Source organism: Bos grunniens, chromosome 29, assembly GCF_055505025.1.
Source record: "Bos grunniens cultivar Pamir isolate PY7600 chromosome 29, Bosgru_T2T1.0, whole genome shotgun sequence".
Classification (NCBI taxonomy): domain Eukaryota; kingdom Metazoa; phylum Chordata; class Mammalia; order Artiodactyla; family Bovidae; genus Bos; species Bos grunniens.
This window is the reverse complement of record NC_141193.1, coordinates 50,282,667-50,296,781: the sequence shown is the minus strand read 5'-3', so window position 1 is coordinate 50,296,781 and position 14,115 is coordinate 50,282,667. Positions and strand designations below refer to the sequence as shown.

At 49.9% G+C, this 14,115-nt stretch overlaps 1 protein-coding gene across 11 annotated transcripts in view; it reads left to right on the top strand.

Annotated features, from left to right (window-relative positions):
• SMCO4 (single-pass membrane protein with coiled-coil domains 4) overlaps window positions 1-4,882 on the top strand; it is a 75,511-nt gene extending 70,629 nt beyond the window's left edge. For 7 of the 11 annotated variants that reach the window (XM_086383271.1, XM_086383269.1, XM_086383274.1 and 4 more), the window contains one exon: window positions 4,136-4,882. In XM_086383271.1, the coding sequence (XP_086239397.1) occupies window positions 4,217-4,396 (180 nt within the window). In that variant the 5' untranslated portion in view covers window positions 4,136-4,216 and the 3' untranslated portion in view covers window positions 4,397-4,882. The remainder of the gene's footprint in view (window positions 1-4,135) is intronic. The other 4 variants (XR_015157415.1, XR_015157414.1, XM_086383253.1 and 1 more) reach the window with 1 other exon arrangement.
• Window positions 4,883-14,115: the final 9,233 nt, after the last annotated feature.

Sequence of the window (14,115 nt, the reverse complement as noted above, 5' to 3'; positions counted from 1 at the left end):
TTCCGGGCAGAGCCACACATTTCAAAGGTTCTGGCAGGCCTGGAGGAGCCAGCCCAGGACTGGCTGGCTGGCCACCCCCACCGGCCCCCCGTCCAGGTGGCTGCGGCCAGAGTGGGTGAGCTGGTCCTCAGCCTGCCGGGGGCTGGGCATGGACACAGAGGACGCAGGGGGGTTGGCCGTGCAGGCTGGTGTTTCCCTTCTCGGCTTGACTTGTCCCTCTCCCCTGCCTCCTCTTCCCTCTCCCCTGCCTCCCAGCTCCTGAGAAGGGGAAAGCCTCTCATCCCCGCCAGGCCGTTCAGACCTGCCCCCTCCTGAACCCGTCATCTTTGTCTTGCCTCCCACTGGATCCCAACTCCTGCCTTTGCTTCTCTCAAAGGCGGAGCTGTCCTTCTATGCTCTCAGCCTTCTGAAGATACCCCTCCTTTTCTCCAGCCTTGAGGTTTTCTCCCTTCTGTGGGAACCCTCATACATCCTCCCGTTTCTATCTGGGCCCCCCAGGGGCTTCCTGCAGAGCTTCAGACCAGCTGTCTGTCCAAGGAGCAGGCACAGTGCTGGGGTGTGAGTCTCTGGTCACAAGTCCTCACAGGACTGAGGAGTTTGTGATGGGGTGTTGATCAGCTGTGCACTGCAAACACTTTAGTTCAGCTGACATTTTTTTTACGGTGAAACTTTCTCGATGAAGGAGGCAATGTGTCATTTACAGTCGGGCACAGCTTCTGTCTGCTCAGGGACAGTGTGTGACCTCTCCTGTAATAGCCACAGCCTGGGCGCTCCCCTCCCGCCCCCTAAATGAAGTTCCTCGCGGCAGCTTCCTGAGTCACCAGGTCCAGAGGCTCCTGCTTTACAGCATGCTCTTCTCGACTCTTGGTCCCCAGGGCTCCACAGTCTTTTCTTCACTTGCCTCTTATCCACAGGCTCCCCTGCCCCCCAAACTCCCCACTCCCACAGACACACACACAGACACACACACACGCGCGCACACACACACACACAGACACATACACACGCACACATGCACACATTCCCTGTGCTCTCTTGTCAGATGCTTGGGCCAGGCCCTCTTCTGCATCTGCCTTGTCCTTGCTGACTCATGTCCTCAATCGCTGGTGACTTCCAATACAGACTGTCAGCCCAGACCAGACTCTAGACTCATGTCCTCCTCAGTTCCTCAGTGTCTTCATGCTGATATCTGACGAGCCTCCTCATGTGTGGATAGGTGCAAGCAGAGCACTGATGGCCTTTCTCAAATCTAGCCCCATTTCCCGTGATTCCCCTTTACCTCAACGAGGGTGATCAGCATCCACCCTTGAGCAGATGCTCAAGCTCCAAACCCGAGGTCTTCCCCATGACTCTCTTTCCCTCTCGTGTCATGTCTGTCATTAGGTCCTGTTCGTTGTATCAAACGTGTCTTCCTTGGTGGCTCAGATGGTAAAGAACCTGCCTGCAATGCAGGAGACCCAGGTTTGATCCCTGGGTCGGGAAGATCCCCTGAAGAAGGGAATGGATACCCACTCCAGTATTTTTGCCTGGAGAATTCCATGGACAGTGGAGCCTGGGGGCTACAGTCCATGGGGTTGCAAAGAGCTGGACCCTTCTGAGCAACTTTCACTTTTACCCTCGTCTTTATCACTACTGGTTGTCCCCACCATGTCTGAGCCACCCTTGTCCCTCCCTGGCCAGCGCTAAGCACCTTCCTCTTCATCCCCCTATACCCAAGTCTCCACGGACCAGCCTGAAGAGCTTTTGAAAGCCTGCGCCTCCCCATGTGCAGCCCTCATGCTGCTCTGAGAGTGAAGCCTGACCCCTAGCCGTGGTCCAGCAGCCCCTGGGTGGCCTGGCCTTGGTGCCATCTCCACGTCCCCTTTGGGCTCTGTCCACTCGCTCTGCCTGCCGCCCTTCCCCAGGCTTTGTCCCACTGGACTCTTCCTCCTCCCCTCGGATGTCAGCTCAGAGGCGTTTCTCCTCCCTCCCCACTGCCCCCTCTTCGGCCGAAGGAGCGCTCGGGGCTGTGTTTCAGGCCCATGGCAGGGAGGCCACCACTGAGTCTGTGTTTGTCCTCTAAGTCCTGGCCAGACCTGCACTGTCCCCAGGAATGAGGCTTTTTTAAGCCTTGGGGAACTTCTGACACTGAGGCTTTGTGAAGCCCCAAACCATTCAGCCCGCAAGTGATCTGTCCTGAGTTTGAACCCAGGTTAGCCTGCCAGTTCTCTGAAAGATTTGAAAAGGAGGGTTTGCAAAAGGAGAGTTTGTAAAGCCAGGGGCTCCTACACCTGTCAGGTCCTAAAAAGTAGTGGCCTGTTGGTAGAGGGCTCCTAGTCTCTTACCACTCCTCTTGTCCCAGACCCCAGTATCTTTTGTATTATCCATGGTCAGGCAGAGTTTCTCAAAGTGCAAGAGGGCTGATGTTACTGTAGCCGGATGACATGATGCCAGCCAACAGCAAACAGTAAATGTTCCGGGCAGCCCCATTTAGGCAAACGTGTGATTTCCATCAGGCTTTGGAAAATAGCCATTATTCCTTTCTTAAGAAAGTTGTCCTTTCCCAGCTGGGAACTCACATTCCATGTCCTGCCACTTCACACATTCCTTTAGGTGTAGATGTCATCTTCCTCAGCAGGATGGTGACAGGACCCCGGCTGCCCTGGGTGAAAACTGAGAACACGGCACTGTGGTGCAAAAGCCTCTGTTAGAGGAGTACTGGTGCCCGCTGCTCCTCTGCCTCTGAAAGGGCCTGACTCCTACCAGGGCCTGGGAGGTTTCGGTGGGCATTTGTCTCTTTTATTTCCCTGCCCAGTACTCACCCTCTGCTCCTTCACTGTGATCAGAGAACATTCGCCTGGCTTGTGGAGGTTGGATGGCTGGGCTGCGGGTGTACTGGGCTTCCGGCTGTCTGGTCATGCACATGTGGTGACACAGGAAAGCTGGGCCCTGGGGGGGTCCTCCGGAGCAGTGACAGCGGCCTGTCTGGTCTGCCTCACCCCCCACCCCGCCCGGCTCCAGGCGGCGGCCAGGCTGCGCTCCAGCCTGAGGCCGCCTTGAGACCCGAGGGGTCAGTGGGCTCCCGGGATGGCCGCTGGCTCCGGAGTGCTCAGTCGTGTCCGATTCTGCAATCCCACGGACTGCAGCCCGCCAGGCTCCTCAGTCCATGGGACTTCCCAGACAAGAATACTGGAGTGGGCTGCCATTTCCTCCTCCAGGGGATCTTCCTGACCCAGGGATCGAATCCCTGTCTCCGGCATTGCAGGCGGGTTCTTTACCACTGAGCCACCAGGGAAGCCCCTTGTCATACTGTTTCCTTGATCCCGTGCGGTGCCCAAGGCCACGGCCTAAACTTCTCAATTTAAGTCGGCCACAGCCTGTTTCTGTTGCTTTAAACTCGGGATGGGACTTGCACGGAGTTACGCCCTGGTTTCCCTCCTTCCCTGGCGCCCGGCAGCACCGCTGCACCCTCGGAGCGCCTCCTCGCAGCACAGACTTTACAGACGTTCGATGAGTGGGCGGCGGGGCCCTGGGCTCAGCCGGTCTCCCGTTATGTCTGTGCCAGCTCTCCACTCCACCTGCAGCCCAGGGTGCACCCCTGGCGCATGCTCTCTGTGCGCACAGGCTGAGGGTGCCACACCTTCCTCAGCCCCGCAAGCCAGAGCCTGGCACGTAGGAGGTGTGGGTGGGCGGGTGAGGGAACCCACGGAGAGCCAGAGGCAGCGGTGCCCGGGCTCTCTGCAGCCCCATTGAGGCGGCCCTGGTCAGGGAAGCTGTGGGCGGTCCGGCGCTGGGCTTGGCTGGGGAGATGGTGGGTTTAGAATGAGGTAAGTACGTGGAGCGTTGGGCGGGAGAAGGGTGCCCCGCACCCGCTGAGTGGAGGTGGCAGTCAGCGCTCTCTTCATACCACGAAAGCACTGGTGTCCATCTGTGCCCGGCCCGGCCGGCCGCCATGGGGCTGAGAAGCCCTGTCTCACTGCCCAGGAAATCCCTGGCCTGTCCCCACTGCCCGCTGCCCGGAGGCATGGCCAGGCCTCTTCTGTCCTTCCCCCTGGGCCTCGACTTGCAGATCCTCCTCCTGGTTTAGCGTTTGCCTTTCACTCTGGACTCCTTTTCCCTTTGCCTCCGTTGGTTCTTGACCGTGGTTCTCTCTCAGGAGATCCGGCGCCTTGACCTGAGGGGTGTGGCCCTCCCGTCGGAACCGGCTCCAGACGCGCCCTCCTAGCAGCCCAGGAAGATGCGGCAGCTCAAGGGGAAGCCCAAGAAGGAGACGTCCCGGGACAAGAAGGAGCGGAAGCAGGCCATGCAGGAGGCGCGGCGGCAGATCACCACGGTGGTGCTGCCCACGCTGGCCGTGGTGGTGCTGCTCATCGTGGTGTTCGTGTACGTGGCCACGCGCCCCGCCAGCACCGAGTGAGGGCGCAGACGAGTGGCTTCCGTGCGCAGGGTTTCCTGAGCTCTGAGCAGGGGCCCCCTGTCTTCTCTGGTCTGTGACTTGATTAAAGTTTCTCCACTTTTCTCGGGAAGGGAATAGGGAGCGTTTTATCACTGAATGTGCCATACACCTTACGGTCCACTTCATGTGCCTTTCAGACTTCAAAGCCGTGTGTGTGTGTGTGTGTGTGTGTGTGTGTGTGTGTGTGTGTGTGGTGTGTGGTGTGTGTTTCTCTCCTCTAATCAATATGTCGACAGCTTCACCTGGTGAGAGGAGGAATCTCTGGGTCACGGATCAGTTGGGATCAGTGCTTCTTACCCCATCTCTGTCGCTTTGAACATGACTCTTTCCTACACGTGTTCACGATTTCCGAAGGGACTGTAATTCTCTGTGCTTCATGTGATTTGAAATATGTCGACTCAAAAGTGAAATATTTATTTTTTGAATAAAGGAGATAATAGCCTTAAACTGGACGTTTGTCTTGTTTTGCCAGGAGGTGGTCTTTGCTCTTCGGGGACCTCAAGAAGGTGTTGTCTGTCTGTGGGGGTCCTCCTCCTGGCTAGGCAGCGTCTCTCTGGCCTCCAGTCCCCTGGGCTTTGTCCACCTTGCCCTTCATTCCCCACTGTGAATCACTTTCAATAAAATCATGCTATTTGACTGGCTCATTTTAAGACTGAGACAATCTCAAGAGGGCCAGAAAGGAGGTCTTTACAGTGAACTAAGAGTTGTCCACAAGCGCTTTAGACACCGGTGAGCAAAGAGCACCACAGACCTGGACGTGGAGGTCCAGCTCAGGCTTTGTTCTGTCCTTCAGAAGGACCGGCAGGCACAGTCCAGTTGAGTTTTGGGTGCAGGCTGGAAGGGCTGCTTCGTTGTATTCCACGGGCATCGTTTGCCACCCTGCCTGCTGGATGCAGCAGGCCCCTTTCTAAAGTCAGATGCGTGGCAGCTGTTCCAAGGGTGTCTGTTCCATGATCACTGCTGACTGGGGGAGGTTTGTGGGGAAAGGAGCACTTGTTTAATCTCGCGGGCTGCGTGACTTGCTCCCCTGACTGTGAAGGCGTGTTCTGGCGACATGCAGCCTCTTGGAGCGAGTCTCTCAGAAGACGAAGCAGCTGCTGGAAGGAAGGGCTCCAGCTGAAGCTCTGTGTGCCTCAGAGGGAGACCTGTGCCATGGCCCTGGAAAAAGAGTTGCTGAAGTCTTTATCAAGTGCAGAGGCTGCTGGCATCAAGTTCCTCTTAGGTTTCCCTTTTCCTCCCCTTTTCTGGTTGTTAAGGCAGCCTCGGAGCTTGTTGGTCTGGGGACACCTGGAGGCAGTCGCCCCCAGGACACTCACTGGGGCAGGAGTCAGGGGCAGGGCCTCCCCCATGGCGGCCTCAGGCCAGGGCCTGCCAGGCTCCACGCCCACCCAGAGTGGTCCTACAAAGCCCATGGAGGGCAGCCTGTCTGCTCCTGAAGGAAGCCAGGCTGTGCTGGGTCCTTGCCTGCCGCTCAGAGCTGGGGACGTCCCAACCCCTGGAGCTCGGTCTTCCCGTCTGTAAGAGGCAGTCCAGGTACTCTCTGGCAAGGGGCCTCTGGAGGAAACAAGGGTTTAGAGCCAGCCAGGGTCTTTATGTTGGCTTTGCCACCAGAACCCCTCTGAGTCCACTTCCTCCTGTAAAAGTGGAGCTTATCTAGCCTCATAGGATTGCTGAGGGAGGAATCAACTGAAATAGTGTATTTGTGATACCAAGTCTTAACGCCTGGGACCCAGTAGTTACTTGTAGTAATTGACAGCATTTGACATGTATATGTGTAATGTGGGTCACATATGTGTGCACATGTTATTTTCCATGTATTCACTGATTTCTCATACAGCCCTAGTAGGTAGGTACTGTTAGTGATTGATTTCACAGATGAGGAAACTGAGGTGCTGGTTTGATCCCTGGTTGGGAAAGTAAGCTCACACACTCCTCGGGGCCCAAAAAACAAAACATAAAACAGAAGCAATATTGTGACAAACTCAATAAAGACAAAAATGGTCCACATAAAGTCCAGGCAATATGGCTCCAAAGTCTATCCTCTTCATTGTGAAGATCTAGTGTGTGTGTGTGTGTGTGTGTGTGTGTGTGTGTGTGTGTGTGCGCGTGTGCTTAGTTGCTCAGTTGTGTTCAACTCTGCAACCCCATGGACTGTAGCCCACCAGGCTCCTCTGTCCATGGGATTCTCCAGGTAAGAATACTGGAGTGGGTTGCCGTTTCCTCCTCCAGGGGATCTTCCCGATCCAAGGATTGAACCCACGTCTTTTGCGTCTCTCACATTGGCAGGCGGATTCTTTACTACTGCATCACCTGGGGAGCCCTGTGAAGATCTATTACCTCTTAATAAACACCAATTTCGTCCTCTCCACTCTCCCAGCCTAAAGCTTTCCTGCCCCAAACGTGTGCACAGTCTTAATGCCATATTTGGACCAACAGGCTGTTGTGATGCAGCTTTATCCACTGAGTGTCTGATACCTGCTCAATCTCTCACCCTCATGGTGGTGGAAGAGAAAACCTGTTCCACAGGCTCCTCGTGAAAGCGTCTTAGTGCTCGTGCTTAGGACATTCCGGGGGCGATGTGAGAAGAGTGTGAGGCTTCAGAAGCAAGGACTGAGTCCTCCCCTACCCCCTTGCTACCAGATTACCTCAGTCGTCCACGACGTGAGCTGCAGCTGCCCACTGCATCAGGCAGGGTCATGTTACTACTGATGCAGAGGGTGTTGAGGGGATGCATGGGAACGGAAAGGGGCATGACACTGGGCCTCAGACAGTAGATGCTCAGTAAACAGCCCTTTCCTTCCTTCTTGTCAGTGTGCTCAAACCCCAGGGCATGCCTGGAGGCCGGCCTCCCGGGCACCGCATGTCACCCTGGCAACAGAGCCTCCAGGTACTTCTGGCTCTTCCGTTCACCCACTGCTTCCTTCTTTACTGTCTGTCCGGAGGCCTGGTGGACTGGTCCTGGGTTCTCAGTGGAGGCACTTACCAGGTGGGCTTGGTGAAAGTGGGCTGAGAATGGACTTCTGGAAGTGAACACAGCTTTGATGTGAGCCCTGTCCTGGCAGGAATGAAACGCCAATTTACTCGGGACTTGCTGGGTGGAACTGAACAGTTCTCAGGGTAAACGGTACTCTCCTGTGGAGGCACTGGGTAATGATTTGAGACACAGCTTCTTAAATATGCCCAGTTATTCAACAGCTTCGAAGCCAAGTTGAATGGTTTATTAGGAGTTTCACAGAAAGTCGTGCTGTGGTTCTTCAGCAGGATCTGGGGCTCTTGGTTTTCGGAATCCTCATTTCTGAGCCTAAGGTTTCTCGAAGAGCAAATTCCAAAAGAGGAATCAGGTTAGAAACAGGAATAGAGGCCATTGTTAGGGACTCCCCTGGTGGTCCAGTGGTTAAGATTCCTTGCTTCCAGGGCAGGGGCCTTGGATTTGGTCCCTTTTCGGGGAACTAAGATCCCACATGCCACATGGTGCAGCCAAAATAAACCCCCAAAGACCACTGTCGTTGGTTTGAAAGGTATTACTGGATGTGTTTTAAGAAAGTTGTACCAAGATGTGTCTGTGTATCTGCTGGTTCTAAAGTCGCCCCTTTAATTCCTGCCCAGTTGGTTCAAAGATAGAGCGGCACATGCCGTCTTCCCTCCTGCATCCTTCATGAGCCATCAGGAAGGAAACAGGAGGCGAGACTCATCTGTAAGATGGAGATGGTTTTTAACACCTTCTTCAGGGTTGTTTAGGACGGTGAAAGAGATGGTTGTTGTCGTCCTTTCCCCGAAAGGATCTTAACATCATTATTTACTTGCTAGAGGCAGAGAAAGAAGGATATCTCTTGAAATTATGGCTCTTAGATTTCATTTTGGAAGTCTGCCATCACATACACGTGTGTGGATGTATGTGTTTGTGTGTGTGCATGAATATGTTTATCTTTTATAGCTGCATATTAAAAATGCCCCCAATGCTTAGTCACCTGAAGATGTTTGTTTTGCTTCTTTTTTTTTAGATTTTTTTGATGCGGACCATTTTGAAAGTCTGTATCGAATTTGTTACAATATTGCTTCTGTTTTTTGTGTTTTGGACATTTTGGCTGTGAGGTCTGTGGGGTCTCAGCTCCCCGACCAGGGATCGAACCCTGCCACCGCCGCCCCCCTGCCCCCAGCCCCGCTGGCACTGGAAGGCAGAGTCACAACCTTAGGACTTCCAGGGAAGTCCCTATCTGCTTTACTTTGAATACTTTTTTTTAGGAACCAAGTTTAATTCTATGTTCTCTACAGTATTTGCCACAGACTTGCTTAAACATTAAAAACGAGATATAGAATCTTTGGATCAAGGAAATAGATGAGTAGCTTCCTCCGATCCTTCTGGAATATCTGTACTAGGTTGCGTAGGTGCTAGCGCATACTCTGAAGTCCTGTCCCACCTGCTCCATGCTTCAAAGACCAGGGAGGCACAGTTGTGAACCTGTGTCCTGCCTCACACTCTGTTAGGCCTCTTTGTGTCTTGCAGTAGCCAGGCTATCCTCTGTTGTTCTGAGTATTTGCTCATTACTCTACAAGGCAAATGTTTCTGACTTCAGTGTATTCCAGCTGGGTCATCCGTATTATCTCCCCAGCTGCCAGGTCTGTGGAAAGGAGCCAGTCTTTTCAAAAAGCTTTTAATCTCCTGAGCTGTTGAGTAATAACTTCAGGAAGGTAGACCAGAGGGAACTTGGGCGCTCAGTGACGCCATGGTTAAGGGTCTATGATTCCTTTGCTCACTTCCCCGTTGTATAGAAGGCTGTCTGTCTTTGAACCCTCCCAGGAAGGAAACCTCTCCAGCCTGTGACTGTTCCTTTTCTGATTGGAACAAAGCACAGCTAGCTACATGGATCACAGCCACTCTTTCAGAGAGCACAGTGAGCTTTCTGGGGTTAGGCCCAACTCCCAAGGCATCACCTTCTTTGGACTGGAACAAATTAAGAAGTCCATGATGAGCTCCTCCTGCAAGGCCCTCCACCTGGAGTTACGTCTACCTCTAACTGTATTACAGCTTCCTTGAAGGTCTTACCACCTAGTTCCTTCACCTAGATTCTCCAGAGACATTGAAATGCCCTGCCAGGTTTGGTTTTCAAAGATGTAGTAATATCCACAAAAGACATATTTAAAGCCAAAGTATATTAAAGACTGACAAGTAAAAAGATGGAAAAAATACATGTCAACAGATTGAACAAAAGCCATGATGGTAATTTTAACATTAGCAAAACAGTTACAAGATCATATGCTGTAAGGGTCAAAGAGTGTCATATATTATTAGTAACAAATGGTATTATGATCATGGATATGTATGTTGCTGCCCATATAGCATCAAAATATATAAAGCAAGTGACTACAATCGACTAGAAAGAGATCAACAGTTTTAGTTGGAGATTTTAAGTGGATAGATAAAAAGCTGAAGAAACAAAGATACAGATTTGAATTACAATATTAACAAACTTAATCTAGTAGATAAATATAGAGCTTTTCATCCGAGAGAGAATAAACAGTTTTTAAGAGCACGCATGGGACAGAAATAAGAATTAGCTTAAAAATTTTCAAATTCGATGAAAAAGAGACTCAGAAATTCAAGAATTATAACAATTTAAAGCAAGATTAAACACAAAGAAGACCACACTTAGACATCTCAAGCTCAGATTTGTAATAAGGTAGCTGTTGAAAGGTAAGAGAGTATAAAATTTTTTTTGAATGATCATAGCACATACGTAAACAAAGGAAACAGTCATATATAGGAAGTTATTTTACAACATCAGTGGAAAGACCATGTGTCATGTAAAATATGATGAAAAAAGCAAGACCCAACAGCTGTCATGTCTGTAAATGTAAATGGTCTTTAATGTAATGGTCTTTAATGATACACTTAAAGAAAAAGACTCGAACTGGATTGTAAGGAAAATCCAAGTATATGCTATATAAAAAAAGACACACCTTGAAGTGATTCAGAACACCTGATGGGCAAAAAGTATGATATATCAATGATACACGTGGAAATAATGCCATTCAAGGAGTGCCGAGAAGAACATTTTCAGCTTTAAATACTTATATCTATAATCATGAAAAAATGACATTGTCAGAGAAACAAAACGGAGGCAGTGTTTACAACCTCACTGTTCCAGGTGTATGGTAGGGAAAACCTAAGAGAAAGGACACATGGTGATGAAGTGTATAATTGACAATGAAGATACAAAATTATAGACATGTATAAAATCACATCTTCCTCATCAAAAATTACAGGAACTACAAAGGGTGGTAGAAGCCTTTAGTATTAATAAGTGGAGAATGGTGAATTAGTTCACCATTTTCAGCTCATGACAGGGCAAGTAAATAAAAAATAAGGATTAGAAGACCCAAACCACACAAGTAAAGTAAAAGTAAAGTGTCATATCTGACTCTTTGTGACCCCGTGGACTGTAGCCAGCAGGCTCCTCTGTCCATGGGATTTTCCAGGCAAGAGTACTGGAGTGGGTTGCCATTTCCTTCTCCAGGGGATCTTCCCGACCCAGGGATCGAATCCTGGTCTCCAGCATTGCAGACAGACGCTTTACCATCTGAGCCGCCAGGGAAGCCCAAACCACGTAATAAAATATAAATAAATCTGACTTATATCAAATTCTGTCTCTAAAAACAGAGGCTGCCTTTTCAAGTTCCAGAAACATTTACAAAATTTCTGTATGTTTGTCTGCTTCCTGTAAATGATGAGCTCTGAAATGAGAGGGTGACCAGTAAACAGTTCTGAGCAAATGGAGGAACAGAGTGCACAAGAGGGAAAAATATAAACGGTCGATAAGGCCACGAGGGGAAAGGCGTATCTTCATAAACAGAGGTGTTCCTGTTCAAATAATAAAAGAATACTGTTTTACCTGTCAAACTGGCAAAACACAAAAGATAACATGCTCTAAATCCTTGCTTTGTATATATAAATACATACCCAGATACTGTGTCAACTCTGCGAAATGTCAAGCAGAACAGATAACACGGATGGTTCTTCCCTGTTCCTGATCCTCTCACGCAAGCATCCAAGGTGAGCCCTGCCCCCGCGGAGACGTACTGGCTGCATTAGGTCCGGTTCTCACTGTCCCTTTCCTTCATCAGGGGGCCCCAGGCAGGGCGGCGTGTTCCCCCGTAGGCTCACAGCTGCGGGTGTGTGTGCTTAGCTGCTGTCGTGTCTGACTCTTTGTGACCCCATGGGCTGTAGCCCACCCGTTTCCTCTGTCCATGGGATTCTCCAGGCAAGAACACTGGAGCAGGTTGCCATTTTCTATTGCAGGGGATCTTCCCAACCCTGGGACTGAACCTGAGTCTCCTGTGTCTCCTGCATTGCAGGTGGATTCTTTGCCTGCTGAGCCACTGGGGAAGCCCAGGCCCTCCGCTGGGGACCACCCGTATCTGAAGAGCCCCCAGGAACTCCCTGCTGAGCTGCCCTCCCCAGCACGTGGAGTCTGGAGCTCTGCCCCAAGGGAGTGTGTCCCCTGTGCTGGCATTTAGCCTAGTACTGACATGTCAGGCTGCTACATGGAACTCAGAGCACATTTTCACAAAGCAATAAAGGTGCGTATTTGACGGTCAGATTTCCAGACCACTCCACAAAAAAACTATTTGAATTTCAGAAACTTAGAGCCAAAAGACCCATCTATAGAAATTACTGGTTCAATCTCCTGCCTCCTCTTGGAACACCCTGATCCATTCTGTATCTACGATTAGGAGAGCGTATAGCTGGGGAGGATGGGACTCCAATCCTGGGATAATATTGACAAAACAAAAAGCAGGAGAAAAAGGATTTTGAAGAAGATACTACGTCCAAATACTTCCTCCTTCAAGTTAGGCTTAGGATTTGACTTCCCGCCTTCTGGCCTAACCATCTTCGGTGAAGAGAACTAATCTCAGCTATATCTAGAATGATCATTTGAGTCCATGTTCTTGACATAACTATGGGGCTGGAGGCCAAGAATGATGACAAACCAAGACAGCAATTCACACACACACACACACACACACACACACACACACACAGTGATGACAAACCCAGATGTCATGTTAAACCCTTCCTGCCATTTTAATTCCTCATGTGTTGGCAGATGATGATGATTTAAATGAAGACCTCTGGTTACTGATGGTGAGTCAAACACATGCTCTCTCCTGATGTTAAGACAACAGTGAAGGAAAAAAAGAACTTCATCCCAGGATGAAGACAAAGTGAGCAGCTTTTCCCCTCTGCTATATCTAGCACCCAGAACATGTCAAGAAAGGTCATAACCTTAAGATGGAAAAGTAAAGTGTCTTATCCACGTAATTTAATAGACCTGGGAGAAAAGACCTAAGGACACGAATGTTGTCAAAGGGTGATCTACTTGGGATTAACCTTCAGTAGAGCCCTTGGTCGGTAAGCTCCACGAAGCCTCACCCATGAACACAGAGCTTTCTAGCACCCTACCCTGAAATGCAATCAGCTAAGGATTGCAATGCATTTTTTTTTCCCAGCTGTGCCTCATGACTTGAGGAAATCTTAGCTCCCTGACCAGAGATTGAACCTGGGCCACAGCAGTGAAAGCACCGAGTCCCAACCACTGGACTGTCAGGGAATTCCCCACAATACAATTTTTTTTAAAGAGAGGCCAATATAAATAATTACAGTGTGATACAAAGGAAACTGAGACCACAGTGAATGAACAATGATTATTGGAGCAAAGATTTTCTAATAGGAATGTGAATATAGATACTTTGTGCATGCATGCATGCTCAATTGCGTCTGACTCTTTGGAACCCCATGGACTGTATGTAGCCTGCCAGGCTCCTCTTTCTATGGAATTTTCCCAGGAACCCTGCTGGAGTGGGTTGTCATTTCCTCCTCTAGGGGATCTTCCCAACCCAGGGATAGAACTTCTGTCTCCTGCATTGGCAGGCTGGTTCTTTACCACTGAGCTACCTGGGAAGCCCTCACAGATGCTTTAATGGTGTTAATTGTGTGTGTGTGCCGCACAGTGGACAAAACTGAGATTGAAATGGAAAGACTGAGAAAGTGAACCCCAGTCTATGCAATTCAAACAAAACTCCTGTTCAAAGAATGATCATATTTACATGACCCACACCAGCGTTGAATAAAACACACTCTTGTGTCCATGATGCAGTGAAAATCCAGGAGGTAGGAAAACAGGGGCAGCATATACCTGGAGAAGGTGAACGCGTGATACTGATATGAAAGCAATGATAAGAGAAAGAGGATTTTGAAGATTCTAAAACCAGAGGGGTTACATATTTGCTGCTCTTATCCCCTTCAGGTTAGCTTTGGGAATGGACACTTGCCATCTAGAAAAGCACTGCCGTAATTATAAGAGCTAATGAAGACACATTTTAAGACCTCTAATTGTGTCCAGATCTGTCTGCAGTTTTAACATCTAAGATGCCACTGAATGAACGTGTAGTGTTTCTTGTTGTTTGCATTTAGCTGTATGAACTACAACAGCCTGTGGGCCAAATTCAGCCTACCACCTGTTTTTGAACAGATGGACAGCTAAGAATAGCTACTTTTTAAAAATTGAGCCTTTTATTTTGAGATTATGTCAGATCCAATGCAGTTGTGAGCAGTAATGCAGAGCAATCCTGTGTTCCCTCTACCTCACCCTCCCTGGGATTGACTTCAGACCCAGAGAACA